Source organism: Dromiciops gliroides, chromosome 6 (genome assembly GCF_019393635.1).
Source record: "Dromiciops gliroides isolate mDroGli1 chromosome 6, mDroGli1.pri, whole genome shotgun sequence".
NCBI classification, from domain to species: Eukaryota; Metazoa; Chordata; class Mammalia; order Microbiotheria; family Microbiotheriidae; genus Dromiciops; species Dromiciops gliroides.
The window spans coordinates 53,336,104-53,353,922 of NC_057866.1; the positions used below are offsets into that span (position 1 = coordinate 53,336,104).

General features: G+C 35.7%; 1 protein-coding gene across 3 annotated transcripts in view; it reads right to left on the reverse strand.

Moving 5' to 3' along the window:
- The window catches only part of USP47 (ubiquitin specific peptidase 47), a 101,988-nt gene that overhangs the window by 41,765 nt on the left and 42,404 nt on the right, over nt 1-17,819 (reverse strand). For all 3 annotated transcript variants that reach the window (XM_043972857.1, XM_043972856.1, XM_043972859.1), the window contains 5 exons: nt 17,121-17,259; nt 13,450-13,546; nt 7,729-7,874; nt 6,737-6,816; nt 2,929-3,078 (listed from right to left, as the gene is read on the reverse strand). In XM_043972857.1, the coding sequence (XP_043828792.1) occupies nt 2,929-3,078; nt 6,737-6,816; nt 7,729-7,874; nt 13,450-13,546; nt 17,121-17,259 (612 nt within the window). The remainder of the gene's footprint in view (nt 1-2,928; nt 3,079-6,736; nt 6,817-7,728; nt 7,875-13,449; nt 13,547-17,120; nt 17,260-17,819) is intronic.

Here is a 17,819-nt window from a genome sequence, read left to right on the forward strand (position 1 = left end):
TGGAAAAGTACACAATGGCAAGCAGTGATATAACCCTAACTTTAGACACTATGTAATGACAACTCATGCTGATTCAAAATACTAAATTCTAGTTTTAAACTTCATGAAACAATGGGAAATCACTTACCTCTAACTAGAGTTCTTTGAAGGTAGTATCCTCCTTAGAACCCCTATCTTGGGTAGTTTCGCCTGCTGCAATTTCCCTCAGGAGATACTAGCAAAGTCTAATAAGTTTTAGGTTCCCTTCCGCAAGCCCTATTAGCGCATGTGTGTAAACCTGCTTACATACTGCTTCATAGCTGTGATTTCCAATTCCCAATGAACTACCACCACAACTACTACCACCACCATCACCACACCACCACCATCATCATCATCTGTGGATCAAATGGAGGATACTACCTTCAAAGAATTCCACTTAGAAACATGCGATTTTTCCCTTCTCCAAAAGCAAGTATCCTCCATATTTCTCCACTGCTGAAGTCTACAGAGCTAAAAGAATATCTACTAAGAAAGCAAACAAGCAGGATAACCAACTGATAAAACCAAAAGACTTAGCCAAACTTTCTTATTTATCAACATAAAATCCAACTATGCAAGTATGCAAAGTCAAAATAATGACTGAAAAATAGTTCTACCAAATCCCAATAAATCCAAAATAAAAGGGAATGCAAAAAATTGTTTCATAAAAAATCAGAAGAATGTTATTTAGTAGGGAAACTGGAAGAAAAAGGTCTAGATTCCTTGCTCTGGCCTATCTGGAATTACCTTCTACATTATGGCTTTTTTTAAAACCAGGCAATAACAATAATAAAGCATATAGCTCTGAAGTTCTTCACCAAAAATATGTTTTGCTACATATTCAATAGATTTTTAGTCACTTAGCTATCTGAAATGACTAAACGTCAAAGTTAGCCACAAAGAGAAATACAAATTATCAATTAATGCAAGCATTTCAAATAGCACTTTGTAGATTGCCCAGATCTTTTCTTCTACTTGTACACCAGTGCTAAGTAGGGGCAGCTGTCCCCTCAACCACTTATTCCAGAAAAATGGTTCCTAACTTCCTACTAACTCACATCCTGGCATCCAATGATAGGTACTCAGCAGATGGGAATTAACCACAGAAATTTTGCCTACTACCCTACTTAAACAGTAACCTGGTCTATTCTAAGGGAAGGACCAGGAATGCAAAGGACTCTCATCCCTCATATGTACTATGAATGCTTATTTCCCAGGCTACCGGGAAGAATGGAGATCAAGAATAAGGGTATAAATGCAGCTACCTTTGATTACATCGATCTCTTTATTGTTTATGTCACATATTCTGGTAATTAATCATATACATTTTTGTCTGTTATTTTTCATCTATAGCTTGTATCCCACTGAAGAAGCTTATAATCCTATTGGGAATACAAGATATTTGACTTTTGTGTGTCCCTCAGAACCACAGAACTAGATGCTTAGGTGCCTAATAAATACTAAAAATATATTTTAAATGTAGTCAATGAATAACAATGTCATAAACCCTTAGTCCTATTCTAGAAATCCTTTTATTGCAATTATATTTTACTTGGAAATTCGAATTTATGCTTCCAAACCACACCTTTTTAAAAAGGAAAAATCTATTTCACATCTGTTCCTACTCAATTTAAACGACAGGGTAATCCCTATAATAATAAAAAATTTAAAGTAAAATTGAACTAAGAATAACCCATTTATTTAGCTCTCCTTTCTAAATAAATATAATTTTACTAGAACTATTAAGGAAAATTTACTAATTTTTTAAATTTTTAAAAAATATATTCTTTCATAAACATATTTCAGGATAATCCCCAAATTAAAGCTGCTCTTGTAGCCTAGAATAAGAGAAACTATATGAAGAGCTGGATACCACTGGTAAGCAGACTACTATCAAATTCAAATACAGATAATGTGTGTCTATGTTTTTGGGGGGTGGGGCAGTGAGGGTTAAGTGACTTGCCCAGGGTCACACAGCTAGTAAGTGTCAAGTGTCTGAGGTCGGATTTGAGCTCAGGTCTTCCTGAATCTAGGGCTGGTGCTTTATCCACTGCATTACCTAGCTGCCCACCCAGATAATGTTTTTGACACAAAATATAAGGCAGGGCTGAGTGGGTTTCCAAATAGGTAATATCTGTGCAAAAGTGGAACAGGAATAAGTAAATTCTCAAACCTCCTTGCTGTAGTTCTTTCCTCCTTAATCTCCATCCTCATCCCACCCCCCCACCTTTTAATTCTACTTCATCTCTGAACTTTTGCTTTGAAGGTAGTAAAAACCAGTAGGTTAAGAAAAAATAAGTAGCTACTAGGGACAGATAGGAAAAATAATTAGGGTTAGAACCCCCAAATTAGAAAATCAATACCTGATTATCAAGTTGGTGAGAACTTTGCCTTTAAGAAATAAAATCAAGTATATGATCACATTTTTCATTTTTGTAACATGCATAATCTGTGGTTTTCATTTAAATTGTTTCAAAAGGAGAATATATTTTCTAAAAATTTAGCCAGTCTCTACAAACAAAAAAAGTGTAATTTTCCATTTTTTGAGACATATTCCCCCTGCATAAAAATTACCTTTCAATACAGAAGGGACTAATCAAAAAAGCCCTCATAAACTGGATTATTAAAACCAAAAAGTACAATGAAACCAATCTTATCTCCTATTAGAAAGAATAAAACCCTTAGCCATGAGGCAGTACATTGGCATTTCTTTTCTTTTATATACATGCACTATTAGGACTCACTGAAGGGTCAAAAATCTTTTAGATCTTGCTAGCTTAACTGCAGAATGACTAACAACCCAAGAGGGAGTATCTAGGATGATACTTACCTTAAAATAAATTATACCACTGTGCTATTATGTATTCTGTGTATGGATACACAAGCAGTCAGCTGAAAGGTACACACCACACTAGCAAATGCCTGGCTGGAACCATAAGGTCGGATGACCAATGGAATGTCAAGATATGTGTCGATTCTCCAACCCTCATAACCACATTCCAGACACCTCACGTAGTCCTTCAGCTTCCCTTGATATAGTTCATTTATAAGATCAGCCTAAAAGAAGAATAGTTTTATATTTTAAAATGTTAAATTAAAAATATTATAACAATACCTGATATCAGAGGAACATTCTCTATTTCTATAAAATGCTTCCAAGAAAAACTCAATAGTGTTATGAAAAAGTAAGTCTTGGAAAGCTTCAAAATGATATCATTTATCTAATATCCCATGGGAAAATGTAGCTAAACCTTATTTGTATTTATTATCAGTACAAAATAGCAAAACTGTTTTAAAGAGTAAATATGAGGGGACAGCTAGGTGGCACAGTGGATAAAGCACCAGCCCTGGGTTCAGGAGGACCTGAGTTCAAATCCGGCCTCAGACACTTGACACTTACCAGCTGTGTGACACTGGGTAAGAAACTTACCCCTCACTGCCCCACCAAAAAAAAAAAAGTCTAATCGTCATGACTACCTTAAAAAAAAAAACAAGCAAAAAAACAAACAAAAAAGAGTAAATATGAAATAAATGTAGGAAGTCCACTTTAAAATCAGCCTATCAAAAATATGTAAACCTATTAAAATGAATTAAAATGAAATCTGTAATCACATTATTCAAATAGCAAATTCTAAAAATTACTTTCCATCACAATTAAAAAGCATGCCATGATTATGCCAATAGAGATTGGTGTCAAAATTACATGTTGAAACAAAAATAATTCTTTTCATTTTTAAGTACTTGATTCTATTCATCTCTCCCTGCCTTCATACCTATTTTATAAAAACCAAACCACTTACACTTCAGGGTATAAGCAAAGATTAAAACATTCCATAAAAAACACAATATGCATAAGGTAATTATAAAGAGCAGAATTATAAAATTTTATAATTAAAAAACTGTTAAAACACTCTATAAAAGTTTCCTTAAAGTATCCTTATTTAAGAGAAAGCCATTTTCCCCAAGTGTGATTTGTTCACATGTGCTTTGTGCCTTTTGACCACTGCACACTGAATTTCTGAACAATCCTTTGAGGTAATGATATGAACAACTGTTTGTGGAAGCTTCTACTACTTCCCCTTGTCCTGGTTTCCTGCTCCCCTCTCCCAGTAAGAGTGCCCTGGGGCAGCTAGGTGGCGCAGTGGATGGAGCACCGGCCCCTGGATTCAGGAGTACCTGAGTTCAGATCTGGCCTCAGACACTTAACACTAGCTGTGTGACCCTGGGCAAGACATTTAATCCCAATTGCCTAAAAAAAAAAAAAAAAAAAAGTGCGCCCTGATATTCTTAATTGAAATGATGGCACGAGGAAAGGAAGTGATAAGGAAATTTAAGCTCTACTAATTAATTTTCCCCTTAATTTCTTAAGCAAAACTTTTTGCATGTATACAGATAAGTAAATACAAAGCAATTCAAGACGAGAAAGAGAACTAATAACTGGGAGGACAAGAAAAAGTTTTGTGTATTTATGTATACCTGCGCTGAGTTTACAGTATTTTATTTGGGTAGTTGTAAGGAAAACAGTTTTCCAGCTTTAATGTACTATATAAGTGTGAGTTATTGACTCATTTACTGATCTGAGAAAAAGTCTTTCTGAACCTGAAAGCAACATATAAAGATAATTTGCTCTTGCTGACACTGAAGATCCATTACAATTAATCTTTACTTAATAGTTTTACTTATAACAATCTGGATTAAATTTGTTCTGCTTATTTCTGGAGGGCACAATCAGGCCTGGTGAAGAGAAGCAGACAGATTTTGGCTCAGTGTTAGGCAAAGCTTCCTAAATAATTACAATTTTCAAAAAAGTAGAATGGGCTGCCTAGAGAACAGGGAGATTCCCTTTTTGGAAAGTAAGAGGAATGCCAGAATAAAGGTCTACAAGGGAAGGTTGGGTGACCACTTGTCAGGGATGCTGCAGAGGAAAATCCTATTTAGTTTCTTGGATGAGAGTATGTCTTAAATTCCCGTCTAACTCTGAGATACTATGAAATTCTCTATTTCAGCCAAGCCCACTGCCCACCTCCTGCCCCTTAAGCATACCATATTGAGTCCTGAATTGAAAACTTTTTTTATTCTGTCTCATTTCCCATACTCCCTCCTGACTTAGTTTTACCTCCACCTCTACCCCAAGACTGGTGTGCTTTTCCCCTCTCATTAAATTAAGATTCAGCTTGGTCCCCACCTCTTCTATGAGGCCTTCTTCAACCAAACACTGATTGATATTCCTCCTCTTCTCTGAAACTGAGAGCAACTATTTTGCCAAATTTATTTCGTACTTAACTGTACACTGTCTTTCATTACTGAAATAAATGTTTAATATACATAAAATATGTTTCTTATCTACCTTAAACTCCTAGAGGGCAGAGTCCATATATTAGAGTTTTGGGGGGTTTAAAAAAAATATTCCTGTTAAATGGCAGGCATGGTACTATTCATTTATTTGCTACATTTATTGGGAAGCTATTTTTTTATGTGCAAAGCCCTGTGGGAGACAAAAACCAATCACATCTCCAATTTCTATGGTGTTTTATGCTTTCCTCACAACAACCCTACAAGGCACAAAGTGATATATTACTGTCCTCATTTTATATATAAAAAACCCCTGAGGCTTAGAGATTAAATGAATTTCCCTGTGCGATACAGTTAAGTGTAAGAGCTGATACTCAAAACCAGGTCCAGTTTCCATTAAAACATGCAGTATCCTCCCCAAATATGCCAAAGACACTCTACTTTTTCACTTTCTACATGTAGTATATACAATAAAAGGGTTTGAACTAGGACAACAACTAAGGTTCCTTCCATCTCTAAAATTCTACAGTTCCAAATTAGGATGTCATTGTGACTGTCCTCCGAGCCTCGAACGCATACCCTCCTTACCTTTTCCTCTTTTGCTTTGAAATAAGACCCAAGAACCACCTTCTTTTTGTCAGTCAGTAAGTCAATCAGTTAAGAAATCTGTATTAAGTACCTATGTGCCTAGCATTATGGTAAGGCCTGGGGGAATACGAAGAGAGTTCTTGCTCAAGGTCAAAGAGGAGAGACAAACAGCCTAAAGACAGGAGAAAAGCCACTAGAGGGAGAAGGGCTTAGCATTAGGGGGACTGGGAAAGGGAAAGTGGAATTCCCCCAACCACTCATGTCCTCCCTTCCGAATTATCTTGTTTTCAACTACTTTGTATCCAGTGAGATGAATTCATTTGATGCTACATTTTCCATCCGTGCATGCTGTCTCCCCCATTAGAATATGAGCTCTTTGGGTGTAAGGACTGTTTTATTCCTTGTACTTTTATTCCAAGAACCTAGCACAGTAACTTGCACAAAGGTACTTAATAAATGCTTACTGATTGATAAGTGTATTTTGAATAGTATAGATTACAGGATAAAAACAGTAAGTACTATAAAATAGAATATTCAAAAGTAAGAACAAACTTATTAATTCAATGACTAAATGAAAGCTCCTATTAATGTTTTTACATTTTGAGGATAAGACAGAAATCACTTTCCAGGTAATATTTGACCCCAAAAGAATTTCCTGCACTCCCAAGTTTAAAATGTTACCTGTGGGCAGCTACGTGGCACAGCGGATAAAGCACCGGTCCTGGATTCAGGAGGACCTGAGTTCAAATCTGACCTCAGACACTTGACATTTACTAGCTGTGTGACCCTGGGCAAGTCACTTAACCCCCCCATAGCCCCTCAAAAAAAAAGTTACCTGTTCTGTTTGTTTCCACTTTTGTTCCAATGCATCAAACATGACTCTACAAAGTTCTTGTACATCATGTTGCTGCCAAGCTGTCACAAAAAAGAAACTTAAGTTTATTAAAAAGGCAACATCAACTTACAAGCATTTTACACATAAATTAATATATTTTACAAATAGACACCATGACTAAACAAGTGTAAAAATGCTTGGGCTGATGAAAACATTTTCTTTTTGGTACTTTTACATTTTTGAATAAGCTTTCTAAACTGACAAAGAGCACAAAACACTAAAATACACTATGGGGATTTGTGATTTACCTTATGTAAGTATTCCCTTTCCTCATACAAATCATATCCCATTCTCTCCCTTCATTCTTCACAACCCTTCTCCCCCAACTCCAAGCCAAGACTGTCACCATGAGTTATTGCCTCTCCTCTTCTCTCCAAGACCACCTGATGACCAACCTTCCAGTGAGGTGCTTTTCCAGACCTCCCTAGACTAGTTTTCAGACTACAGATATATATAATTCATTGTCCACTCTTAAGGCCTTTCTAGCTTAGTAAGATCTGCCAAGATCTGCTGAAATGTTCTTCAAGAACTCAGGGTCAGGGCAGTTAGGTGGCACAGTGGATAAAGCACCAGCTCTGGATTCAGGAGGCCCTGAGTTCAAATCCGACCTCAGACACTTGACACTTACTAGCTGTGTGACCTTGGGCAAGTCACTTACCCCTCATTGCCCTGCCAAAAAAAAAAAAACAAAAAAAAAATTGTAGACAAAAAGAACTCAGGGTCACCACCATGGCTTAAGTGAAGCACTAGAGAAAGACTCCAGTGAAAGAAAGACTAAGATATAAAAGAAATGTAATTAACCTAAATTTTAATATAAAGTACTTTACATTTCCAGATACTATCAGTAAACCTAAGCCAAGCAACTATTATCTTTTCCTACAATACTGACTAATTTACAACAATGAAGTACAATTTACAAGAGAACTATTTACCCTCACTACTATCCCATCCAAAGCTCCTCGTAACATCAGTTGTTTCAATTGCTCTCTTTTTGCTGGTTTGTAATAAAACAAAGAGTCTCTGAAGCTGGTATGGAATGCTTGTCACAGGATCTTCTTCAGATTCCTCAAATTCCCACCTATAAAAGTGAGATATTTGAATAATATTTAAACATTATTCAATAGCCACATTAGCACAAATAATAAGAAATAATTGTATCCTTATGTTTTATGGAGATGAAGGAAGTTTAGTTTCATAAGTTCGGAAGGAACGAAACAAGACTACACATAAAAGCATGAAAACAAGACACATTTATTTAAAAGAAACTGTTTATTTCAGTATGGAAAGAATCCTATGAACTGATTGAGACTGAAGAAAGAACTACAAGTACAATATGCAAAATGGCTCTAACCATGCCAATGAAAGTACTAAAAAAACCCCAAACTTTAAGGAATCTCAATGACCATCCTTGCTGTGGGAAACAGAAGAGAACACTCTCCTTCTTCCAGAACAGGGATAGGAAAATACGGGGGAGGAATGTTGCATGAGCCAAAGGACAAGGCCAGTTTCATTGAACTATTCTTTGTTATGTGAGAGGATATATCAGGAAATGCCTGTGTATAAGAAACAAAAAGGAGCAACAAAATATAAAAAGTTTCAGAGAATCTTTGTGTTCTCACATGCTCACGATTTCTCATCAAAACTTGAGTCCCATATTCCCAAACTCCTAACTTAAGGAAGATCTCCATTTGCAATCCTAATGTTAGTGAAGATCTGATGTGCCTCAGAATGAATTTTTCCACCCCATTTCATTAAGTGGCACCACTCTTAGGAAAGGGAGTAATCTGAGCTTCTTCTAAATATTCATCTGCCACATACTCATTTTAGTATTTCTTTTAAGGTTCTTAAAGCTACTTTAGTCCTTTAGAATTAAAGAAATAATTTGGGTTTTTATCTCTTCCACAGCATCCTAAAATTTGTTGGCATATAGTATAGTGATGTCCTCCTGTTTGTTTATTCAAAATGACTAATTCATCTCTTCCTTCTAATTCCCATGACCACCACTTCGGCAGAGACTTTCATAACCTCCTATCTGGATTATTATTATCATCACTTTCTAACTAGTCTAACTGCTTTCATGTTCTCCCTCCCTTAAAAATAAAAATTGTACAATCCTGCAAATTTTTCCTTTAATAATGCTGTTCTCATGTCACTTCTCTGTTTATGAGGGAAAAAAATTAATCTTTAATAGTTCCCCATTGCGTGTGACATCAAGGAAAAAAAATTCTGCCTTATATTCAATGCCATTCCTCACTCTACTGCCAGTCTATCTATTAAACTACACAGAAAAAAATACTTAAGTGTCCACTAAGAACATTGTGATGGGTCTTGAGAGAGATGAAGTTATGACTGGACAGTCTCTGCCCTCAGAAAGTTTAAAGGATAACAGATAGAGAAAATGCTAACCCTTGGTAGCTATAAAATAGAATATTAAAGGACATTTTATGTGACCTGGGAAGGTCAGAGCTGACTATGAAGACTGGAAAAGGCTTCCTTAAGGAGGCAGCATCTGAGGTTAGATTTATAAGGATTGGAAAGAATTCAAAATACCAAAGGCAAAGAAGGTAGGACAGGTATGGGGTATTGGTGTCAAGCTCAAATAGAAACAGATTCCTTTGGGTCATATACTGACTTAGAAAATCACAAATTAAAATTATCTATGTTATATTGTATTTAAATTAATTTTGTTAAACATTTGAGGTTCCCTCCACCACGTTAGCCTGAGGGACTACAGAGAAGAGGGAGGGCTGAAGAGAGAATTGAGAAAAAGAAAAGAATCTAGTAAATGAATAGCCATGGAAGGCAAGGGAGAAGAAAAGACAAAGATAAGTCTATGGTTTTAAACATGGGTGACTAGGTGAATGTTTCAAGACTACTACTAGAAATAAAAATCTGTGCTCTAGCCAAGACAACAGCCTATCTAATCCCCAACCCTCAAAAACATGCTCATTTTTACTTCTTTAACTTTCTTTTTGTTTTCCCTTGTTAGGGATGTCCTCTTTTCTCTCTTTTTCCAAACACTTTCAGTGGACAGAGTGCTGGACCTGGAGTCAGGAACACCCCTCAGAAGACACTTAATTTCTGTTTGCCTTAGTTTTCTCATCTGTACATTGAGGGTAATGGCAAACATCTCCTAGGGTTGTTCTAAGGATCAAATGAGATAATATTTATGAAGTGCTTTACAAACCTTCAAGTGGCACATAAATGCTATTATTATTGTCACTGCTGTTACATATACTTTGAAAGCCAGCATGTCACTTCGGACTATTACTTTCACCTTACCATTCTTTCATCTCTACTACAACTTCTAGTATATGTGTTCATAATAAGTACATAATAAATGCCAGTTTTCTAATTTAAACAAACTTAAAAATCAGGCACCAGAGAAATGTTCAAGTACTCAAGGTGGTCTTAATGTAAACTATCTTGTTTTAAAACATCACATTAACAAACAAACAAAAGAAATATATATATATATATATATATATATACACACACACACACACATATACATATACATTTAAATCCTCATCCCTGGATCTTATTTTTTTTAAATTGATAGTTTCTTTAGACAATGGATACTTCCCCAAAAACTTTCTTACAAATTACTTTTCTCTCCAAACTTGGTGACCTTTAACTTTGATAGTATGGCTCTACCATGGTCCTTATTTCTAACCAAAGTCTTTTGCCTCTCAATTATGACTAAGCTGCAAAGAAGGTGCCAAACTAATTAAGAGAAGGCATTTTTAATACCAATGAAATCAAAGGCCCAGTCTATCTCTATTAATTAATCCATCAAGCTTTTAAGTGCCTTCTATGTGCCAGGCACTGTGTTAGAGTACAAGAAATGGAAGTACAAAAATCAAAACAGTATACACTCTTAGGGAACTTACATTCTAACAGAGTAGACAGTAAGGACACATAAGTACACAAAGAATAAGTATAAAGAGAAAAAATACAAAGTAGTTGGGAAGGAAGCCCACTAGCAGTAAGGGACATTTGAAAAGTCTTCCTGTAGAAGATGATACTTTAGAACAGTATTTTATAAGGTGGAACAGAACATGGCCAGGGAGGAGGCACAGAGATGAGATGAATGAAGTGGTGTCCTGAAGAACAGGGAGAGGGCCATTTTAGCTGAATCAGACTGCACGAGAAGACCTATGACATCCAATGAGGCTGGAAATATTGAAGGGGCAAGGTCCCAAAGGGCTTTAAAAGATAAAAAGAATTTATTAAAAGATAAAAAGAATTTATAATTGATCCTAGAGACAGGAAAAATCACTTTGGCAGCTTGATAAAAAATGGAATAAAGTGAAGACTTGAGGGAAAGAGAGCAATTATAATAATAAAAGCAAGAGGAGAGGAGGGACTGAACTAAGGTGTTTACTTTAAGTAGAGAGAAAGGTTCAGATGTAAGAGATAAAGAAATGGCAAGATTTTGTGGCTAGATATATGGGGGTGAAGAAGAATGAGGAGTCATTATGAAGCTGGGAAACTAGAAGAATGTTGGCTCTTCAACAGAAATAGGGAAGTTTTGAAGAGCCAGAAGCTTAGGGGAGAAAGATAATCCATTTTGCCTTGGATTTGTTGCTTTGGTTAGTCTCACCAACATCCAATCTGAAATGTCCAAAAATCAAGTGATATAGAACTGAAGCTCGGGAAAGAGAATGAGTGGATTTATATTTCAAAGTCACTGACATACAGGTAATTAGAGCCAAGGAAGCTAATTAGGTCACCAAGAGAGAAAGGAATAGGGGTCCTTGAACAGAATCTTGGGGAATGCCCACAGCTAGGGCTATGATATGGATTATGAACCAGAAGACTAAGAAAGAATGGTTAGACAAGGAGAAAGCATCATAAAGACCCAGAGAAGAGAAAGTATCTAAGAAATGATGCAAAACAGTGTCAAATGCAACAGACAGGTGGGAAAGGAAGGATATGGTCTTAAAAAAAAAATCATCAGATTTGGTCATTAAGAGAATAATGCAATGGTAACTGGAGAGAATAGCTTCAGTCAAATGATGAGGCTGAAAGCCAGATTGCAAAGGGTTGAAAAATGACAGGAAAAGGAAGCATTAAGTATAGATGGCTTTCTCTAGGAGTCTGGCTAAGAAAGAGAGGAATGATCGAAAATGATAGTTTGAGGAAATGATAGAATCTAGTCAAGTAATTTCAAATGACAGATGGAGCTTGGCAAAAATCTCTAATAACTAAATAGTGTTTCCTAGAGATACATCTTACAAGAAATGGCAGTTAATGTATGCCTGCTTTAGGAAAACATAATACAGAAGAATATGAACTTAAAACAGACAAATTGGAGTAAAATTATTTACATTACAAGGATATTTTGCTTTGAATCAGTTATGACACGGTTTCTACAAAATGTAAGTCGCCTTAGTGTTGGTATTCAGCATGTTATATGAAAGACAAACAGGACCCAACTGATCACAGAACTGGGAATGAAATTTTCAATGGAATTTTTGAAATATTAAAAGATCCATAGGAGAGCTTCTATTTCACTGGATACATCATCTATAGAAGATTTATAGAAGGACATGGGGAAAGAATTAAAGAGGATGAGACAATGTAAATGGGTTTCAATAAGCCCCAGTTGAGGAATCTCCATACTTATGTCATTGTTGACTCATGTCTGACTCTTCATGACCCCATGAACGATAGCATGCCAATATTGTCCATGGGATTTTCTTGGCAAGAATACTGGAGTGGTTTAAAGGCAATTAGAATTAAGTGACTTGCTCAGGGCCACATAGCTAGTAAATGTCTGAGGCTGGATTTGAACTAAGTTCTTCCTGACTTCAGGGCTAGCACTCTATCTGCTGCCTCTGCCCACACTTCTACATCCATTGTAATATTGAAGGATGTACGAAATACTTCCTGAAGTGTATGTAAATCAAAATAATAGAATAAATTTATATAGTATCTCATAGTTACAAAGCACTTTAAAATTATTTCATTTAATCCTTCCAACAATTCTGAGAGTTGGAATTACAATTATTATTATTAAATCCAATTTAAAAGATGAGGAAGCAGAGACCCAAAGAGAGGAAGTAACTTTCCCAAGGTCATACAGCTAATGAGTTTGAGAAACTGGGTCTTAAAATTGGGTTTTCTGCTTCCAAATATGGTGTCTTTTCCAGTACTCTGTGCTGCCTCTTTACATGTATTCACATGTGTGTATGTGTTTAATGGGTTACCATGGCTAAAGAATATATTACTTATATTCTTATACTTATATATTACCAATCTTCTAGACTCAGTCTCTGACATAGTATCTAGAAAAGCGTATCTGAGAAATGTCCAGTTATTTAGTGATAAATGAAAGGCACCAAATGTTAGTTCAAAGAGTACTGGATTTGCAATCAAAAGACTTGGGTTCAAATCTCAGGCTATGTGCTTATTTACTGCGTGACCAGTGAACTCCCACAGTCACTTGTGCAGGCCCTGGTTTCCACATCCACAAAATCTGAATAATAATATTTGCACACCTACTATTCAGAGCTGCTCAGAACTACATAAGCCTTAAAGCAATATGGAAGTGTGAGTTATTTAAAATGCAAGAAAGTAAATTTTAGTTGCAAGAACACCTTAAATTTTTATGCCAATTACCACTTAAAGTCATTTTAAATACTTACTTATACAATGCATTCCTGAATTCAGGAGTCATGAAAAGTGTTTGCAAAAGGCTGTTCAAATAGCAAGTCATTGCTTGATTTACTAATCCCACATATCCTTTAAAAAAGAAAAGACAAGCATATAACATAATTCAACATTTAAAAGGAAAATCAGTAAGTAGGACAACACATTTAGCACTTGTAAGCAGTAATGGTTTACTTAGAACAAAAGTAAAAGTAAGAAGTTAATATCACTTAATTTGTAACTAACAATTTCTCTGGATCTTATTCAGGTATTTTTATTTGCATACCTATAAAAATCTCACCTCTGATTATAAACTCAACAGCATGTCAGATTACTTCATATTACTTATTTATCTCAAAGGGATATAAAAAAAGGTCTTGATAATAATGAAATTTGAACTGCTTAACTGATATGAAAACAACTCCCTTAAAATTTGGATTTTAAAGATATTAAACTGATTTTAAAAAGAAATTCATTTGTAGAGCCATAGTAGCAAGCACAGCCCTATCTTTTTTAAATGGCATTATGTAGTGCTGAGTCAATTAAGCAAGAGTCACATAATTCCTTTGGGCTTCAGTTTCTTCATTTGTAAAATAAGTGCTTTAAAATAGATCCTATGCCCATCAATTAGGGAATGGCTGGACAAGTTGTGGTATATGAATGTAATGGAATACTATTGTGCTGTAAGAAACGATGAACAGGAGGAGTTCAGAGAAACCTGGAGGGTCTTGCATGGGCTGATGATGAGTGAGATGAGCAGAACCAGGAGAACATTGTGCACAGTATCACCAACATTGTGTGTTTATCAACTGTGATAGACTGGATTCTTCTCACCAATCCAATGGTACAAGAAAGTTCCAAAGGACTCATGATGGAAAAGGTTCTCCAAATCCAGGGGGCAAAAAAAGTGGGGGGAACTGTGGAATAGGGATGCTGATTGGACCATACTATTTCTTTTGGTTTTGGTGCTGTTTTTCTTTTTTGAGGTTTTTCCTTCTTGCTCTGATTCTTCTTGTATAACATGACTAATGCAGAAATATGTTTAATGGTATATATCAGATTACCTGCTGTCTAAGGGAGTGGGGGGGGGGGAGGGAGAAAAATTTGAAATTGGAAATCTTATCTAAACAAAGGTCGAAAACTTAAATAAATAAATTAATTTTTAAAAAATAGGTCCTAAGGGCCCTTCTGGATTTAATGGCTTTGAAGATGGAGTTCATAAAAAGTTTCAAAAACACACTGAGCAAGGTTGGAATCATTGACATGAATAAAAAGCCTTCCAAGGTGACTACTTTGTAAAAATAATAGTTGTTTGCATATATGAGTTCTGTTGTTTTTGATTTAAAATCACATGTTATACTCACCTCAAATAAAGACCTTTAAAGGAAAAAAAGACAAAAAACAAAAACAAAAACTTTAACCTTAATAAATATCTTCCAATATACTAGGATGAGATAGGATGAGACAAAGGGGTAAAGGAAGTATTTTAAAGAGAGGAAGAAGGGAATGCCCCCACACTCAGGGCAATGAAGTCATCAGAGATCAAATAGGTTATCAGAGATCCTAACTCAGCCCAGTGCTGAGGAAACTTCAATACATGAACCGATATGTTTCACTACCTCAAATAACAGATCACCATGTAGTATGTTTTATTGTGGATTTTGGTTTATTGAGGGAAGAGTGAGTTCTTTCAAAGAATAGCTGTTAAAATTGATTATTTCAAATGCCATTACAGGGCAGCTAGGTGGCGCAGTAGAAGAGCACTGGCCCTGAAGTCAGGAGGACCTGAGTTCAAATCCGGCCTCAAACACTTAACACTTACTAGCTATGAGACCCTGGGAAAGTCACTTAACCCCAATTGCCTCACACACACAAAAAAGTCTCAAATTCCATCAGATTTTCTTTTTTTTTTTTTTAATTAAAAAAATATTTTTTTTAAGTGAGGCAATTGGGGTTAAGTGACTTGCCCAGGGTCACACAGCTAATAAGCGTTAAGTGTCTGAGGCCGCATTTGAACTCAGGTCCTCCTGACCCCAGGGCCGGTGCTCTGTCCACTGCGCCACCTAGCTGCCCCTCAAATGCCATTAGATTTAGATTAGAATTTTTTTCATAAAATGCACCAATAGGATTATTTTCCCCTGTTAGTAGGGAAATAACTCAGAAGCCTAGAAAATTCTTCATTTCAATTATCAGAGGAAAAATAAAATCATAAAATAACAAAACAGTAACTGTCAATAGAAATTATTTTTTAAATGGCAATGTCTGTACAAATGTATGTTTTGTTTAAAATCAGCTTCATCAGTGATTCAATTCCTGAATGGGAATTCAACTAACATAAGCAGACTAGGCTGAAAAATATGTAGGAAAAAGAATCAAATACAAAACAAGGGAGGAATTTTTAAAAGGTGAAATTGTTCACCTCACCATGATGGATTAAACTCCAAGAGAGCTAAAGTCCAGTAAAAGTCCTATGTCCTTCAAAATAGAAAATAGTAATAACTCTTCCAAATGCATTCCAATATTAGTGGAAATCAAAGAAATTCCTCTCCAATCAGACAAGGAAGCTAACTCCAAAACCCTAAGAATACATTCAAAGTCAGATAATTTACAACAGGAAAGTGTTCTTTTTTTTAAAGTGTTCAATATTTTTGATTCTAGTTACTTTCTGGGAAGTAGAGGAGAATCAGGGTAGAACAGGAAGAGGGGGTCACAAAATGTTGTAACAGAAGAAGCAATGGACTAGGAGTTCTATAGCTTAGGGGAACAACTGTTTTGGCCAAAGGAGTCTTTACAAGTTGTATTCTGACTCAAACAATGAATTGTTTGTGAATAGAGCTCAGGCTTAGAGCTCATTTCTGCCTGTTCTCCCAACTTCCTACCCTCTCAAATGTCCTAAGCACAGAGTGAATGCCTATGGAGGGTGCTCCATTTTATTCCTCTTCCCTTTCCTTAATTGCCACCATTCATCAATGTTTCATCTTCAGATGCTTGTATTCTATTCACCTTCATTCTCCTTCCCTCTTATCCCAAATTTCATCATCAATTTTCCCTGTATTCCAAAAGGACAATTTGCTAATGTGAAAAATTATTTTTAATAATCAAAGGGGGCGGCTAGGTGGCGCAGTGGATAAAGCACTGGCCTTGGATTCAGGAGTACCTGAGTTCAAATCCGGCCTCAGACACTTGACTTACTAGCTGTGTGACCCTGGGCAAGTCACTTAACCCCCACTGCCCAGCAAAAAAAAAAAAAAAAAAAAATCAAAGAATGCTAGAGGAATTCCCAAAGGGTTATTTTCTCTAGTATCTGGCTTGATGTGCACATTTTAATAAGGCCCTCTGTGGGCAAATTATTACTTGGATTATATGCTGTATTATATTAATTTATGTAAATTAAATGTATACTTAGCATAAGGTTGGTACAAGTTTTTTTTTGCAAATATGTTGGAACACAAATTTCTGAAGTGTTGCATCATAAGATTATTACCCAAAATGCTTCTCCCTGAAATAGCTAACATTTCCAGTTCTAAACTCAGCTTTGCCATTAACTATCTTGGGCTTCAATTTTTCATCTAGAAAAGAATTAGATTAAACTAGATAATATCTAAGGTCACTCCAAGCTCTAAAATTATAATTCTCTGACAAAAATGAAATAACATGAAAATCTTACCTGTTTCTGATTTATTTAAGATAGAAGAATATGAGTAGCTTTGACTGACATAATCACTGGTGGAGCCTACAGAACCTTCTCGTGGGAGGGGGCCTATAAACCTATCTTGCACACTGTCATCTGTTGCACTGGTATCCTCCTAAAAGTCAACATAATAAATATTTAATGAACAAATTTAACTGGAGCACAATTACACCACACAAAATTATAAAAGTAGCTATATTAAAATGTCAGTTACTATGTTTTACAAAAGGTTTTTAAAGCTGGTAAATAAAACAATTACCTGATTTAGATAGATTTAGGTCAAATTTATGGTACATTTAAATTCCATTTGCTTAAGTGTATTTTATGGTGTGCATTTCATAGTTTCTGGAGCACTGAGGCCAGAGTAGGCATAAGTGATCCTGGTTTCTTGAATGCTGTGCCACTGAAGCACAAGGTCTGTTACATCCTACTAAGATACAATGGTGTCAAATACACATCACATTAAGGGGTCTGGGTTAAGTCTAGAAAGGTTCCCAACCAGACTCATTGCAGAATCCTAAATAAAATTATTTGGCCAAAGTAATTTATGAAGATTACAAAGTTAAAAGAGAAGTACTAACACCAATAACATTACATAGCACTTAAATATTAAAATATATAGGTTTATGGTTCATGTTTTTATGATGTATCATTGGTCCTATCTATGATTTTTCT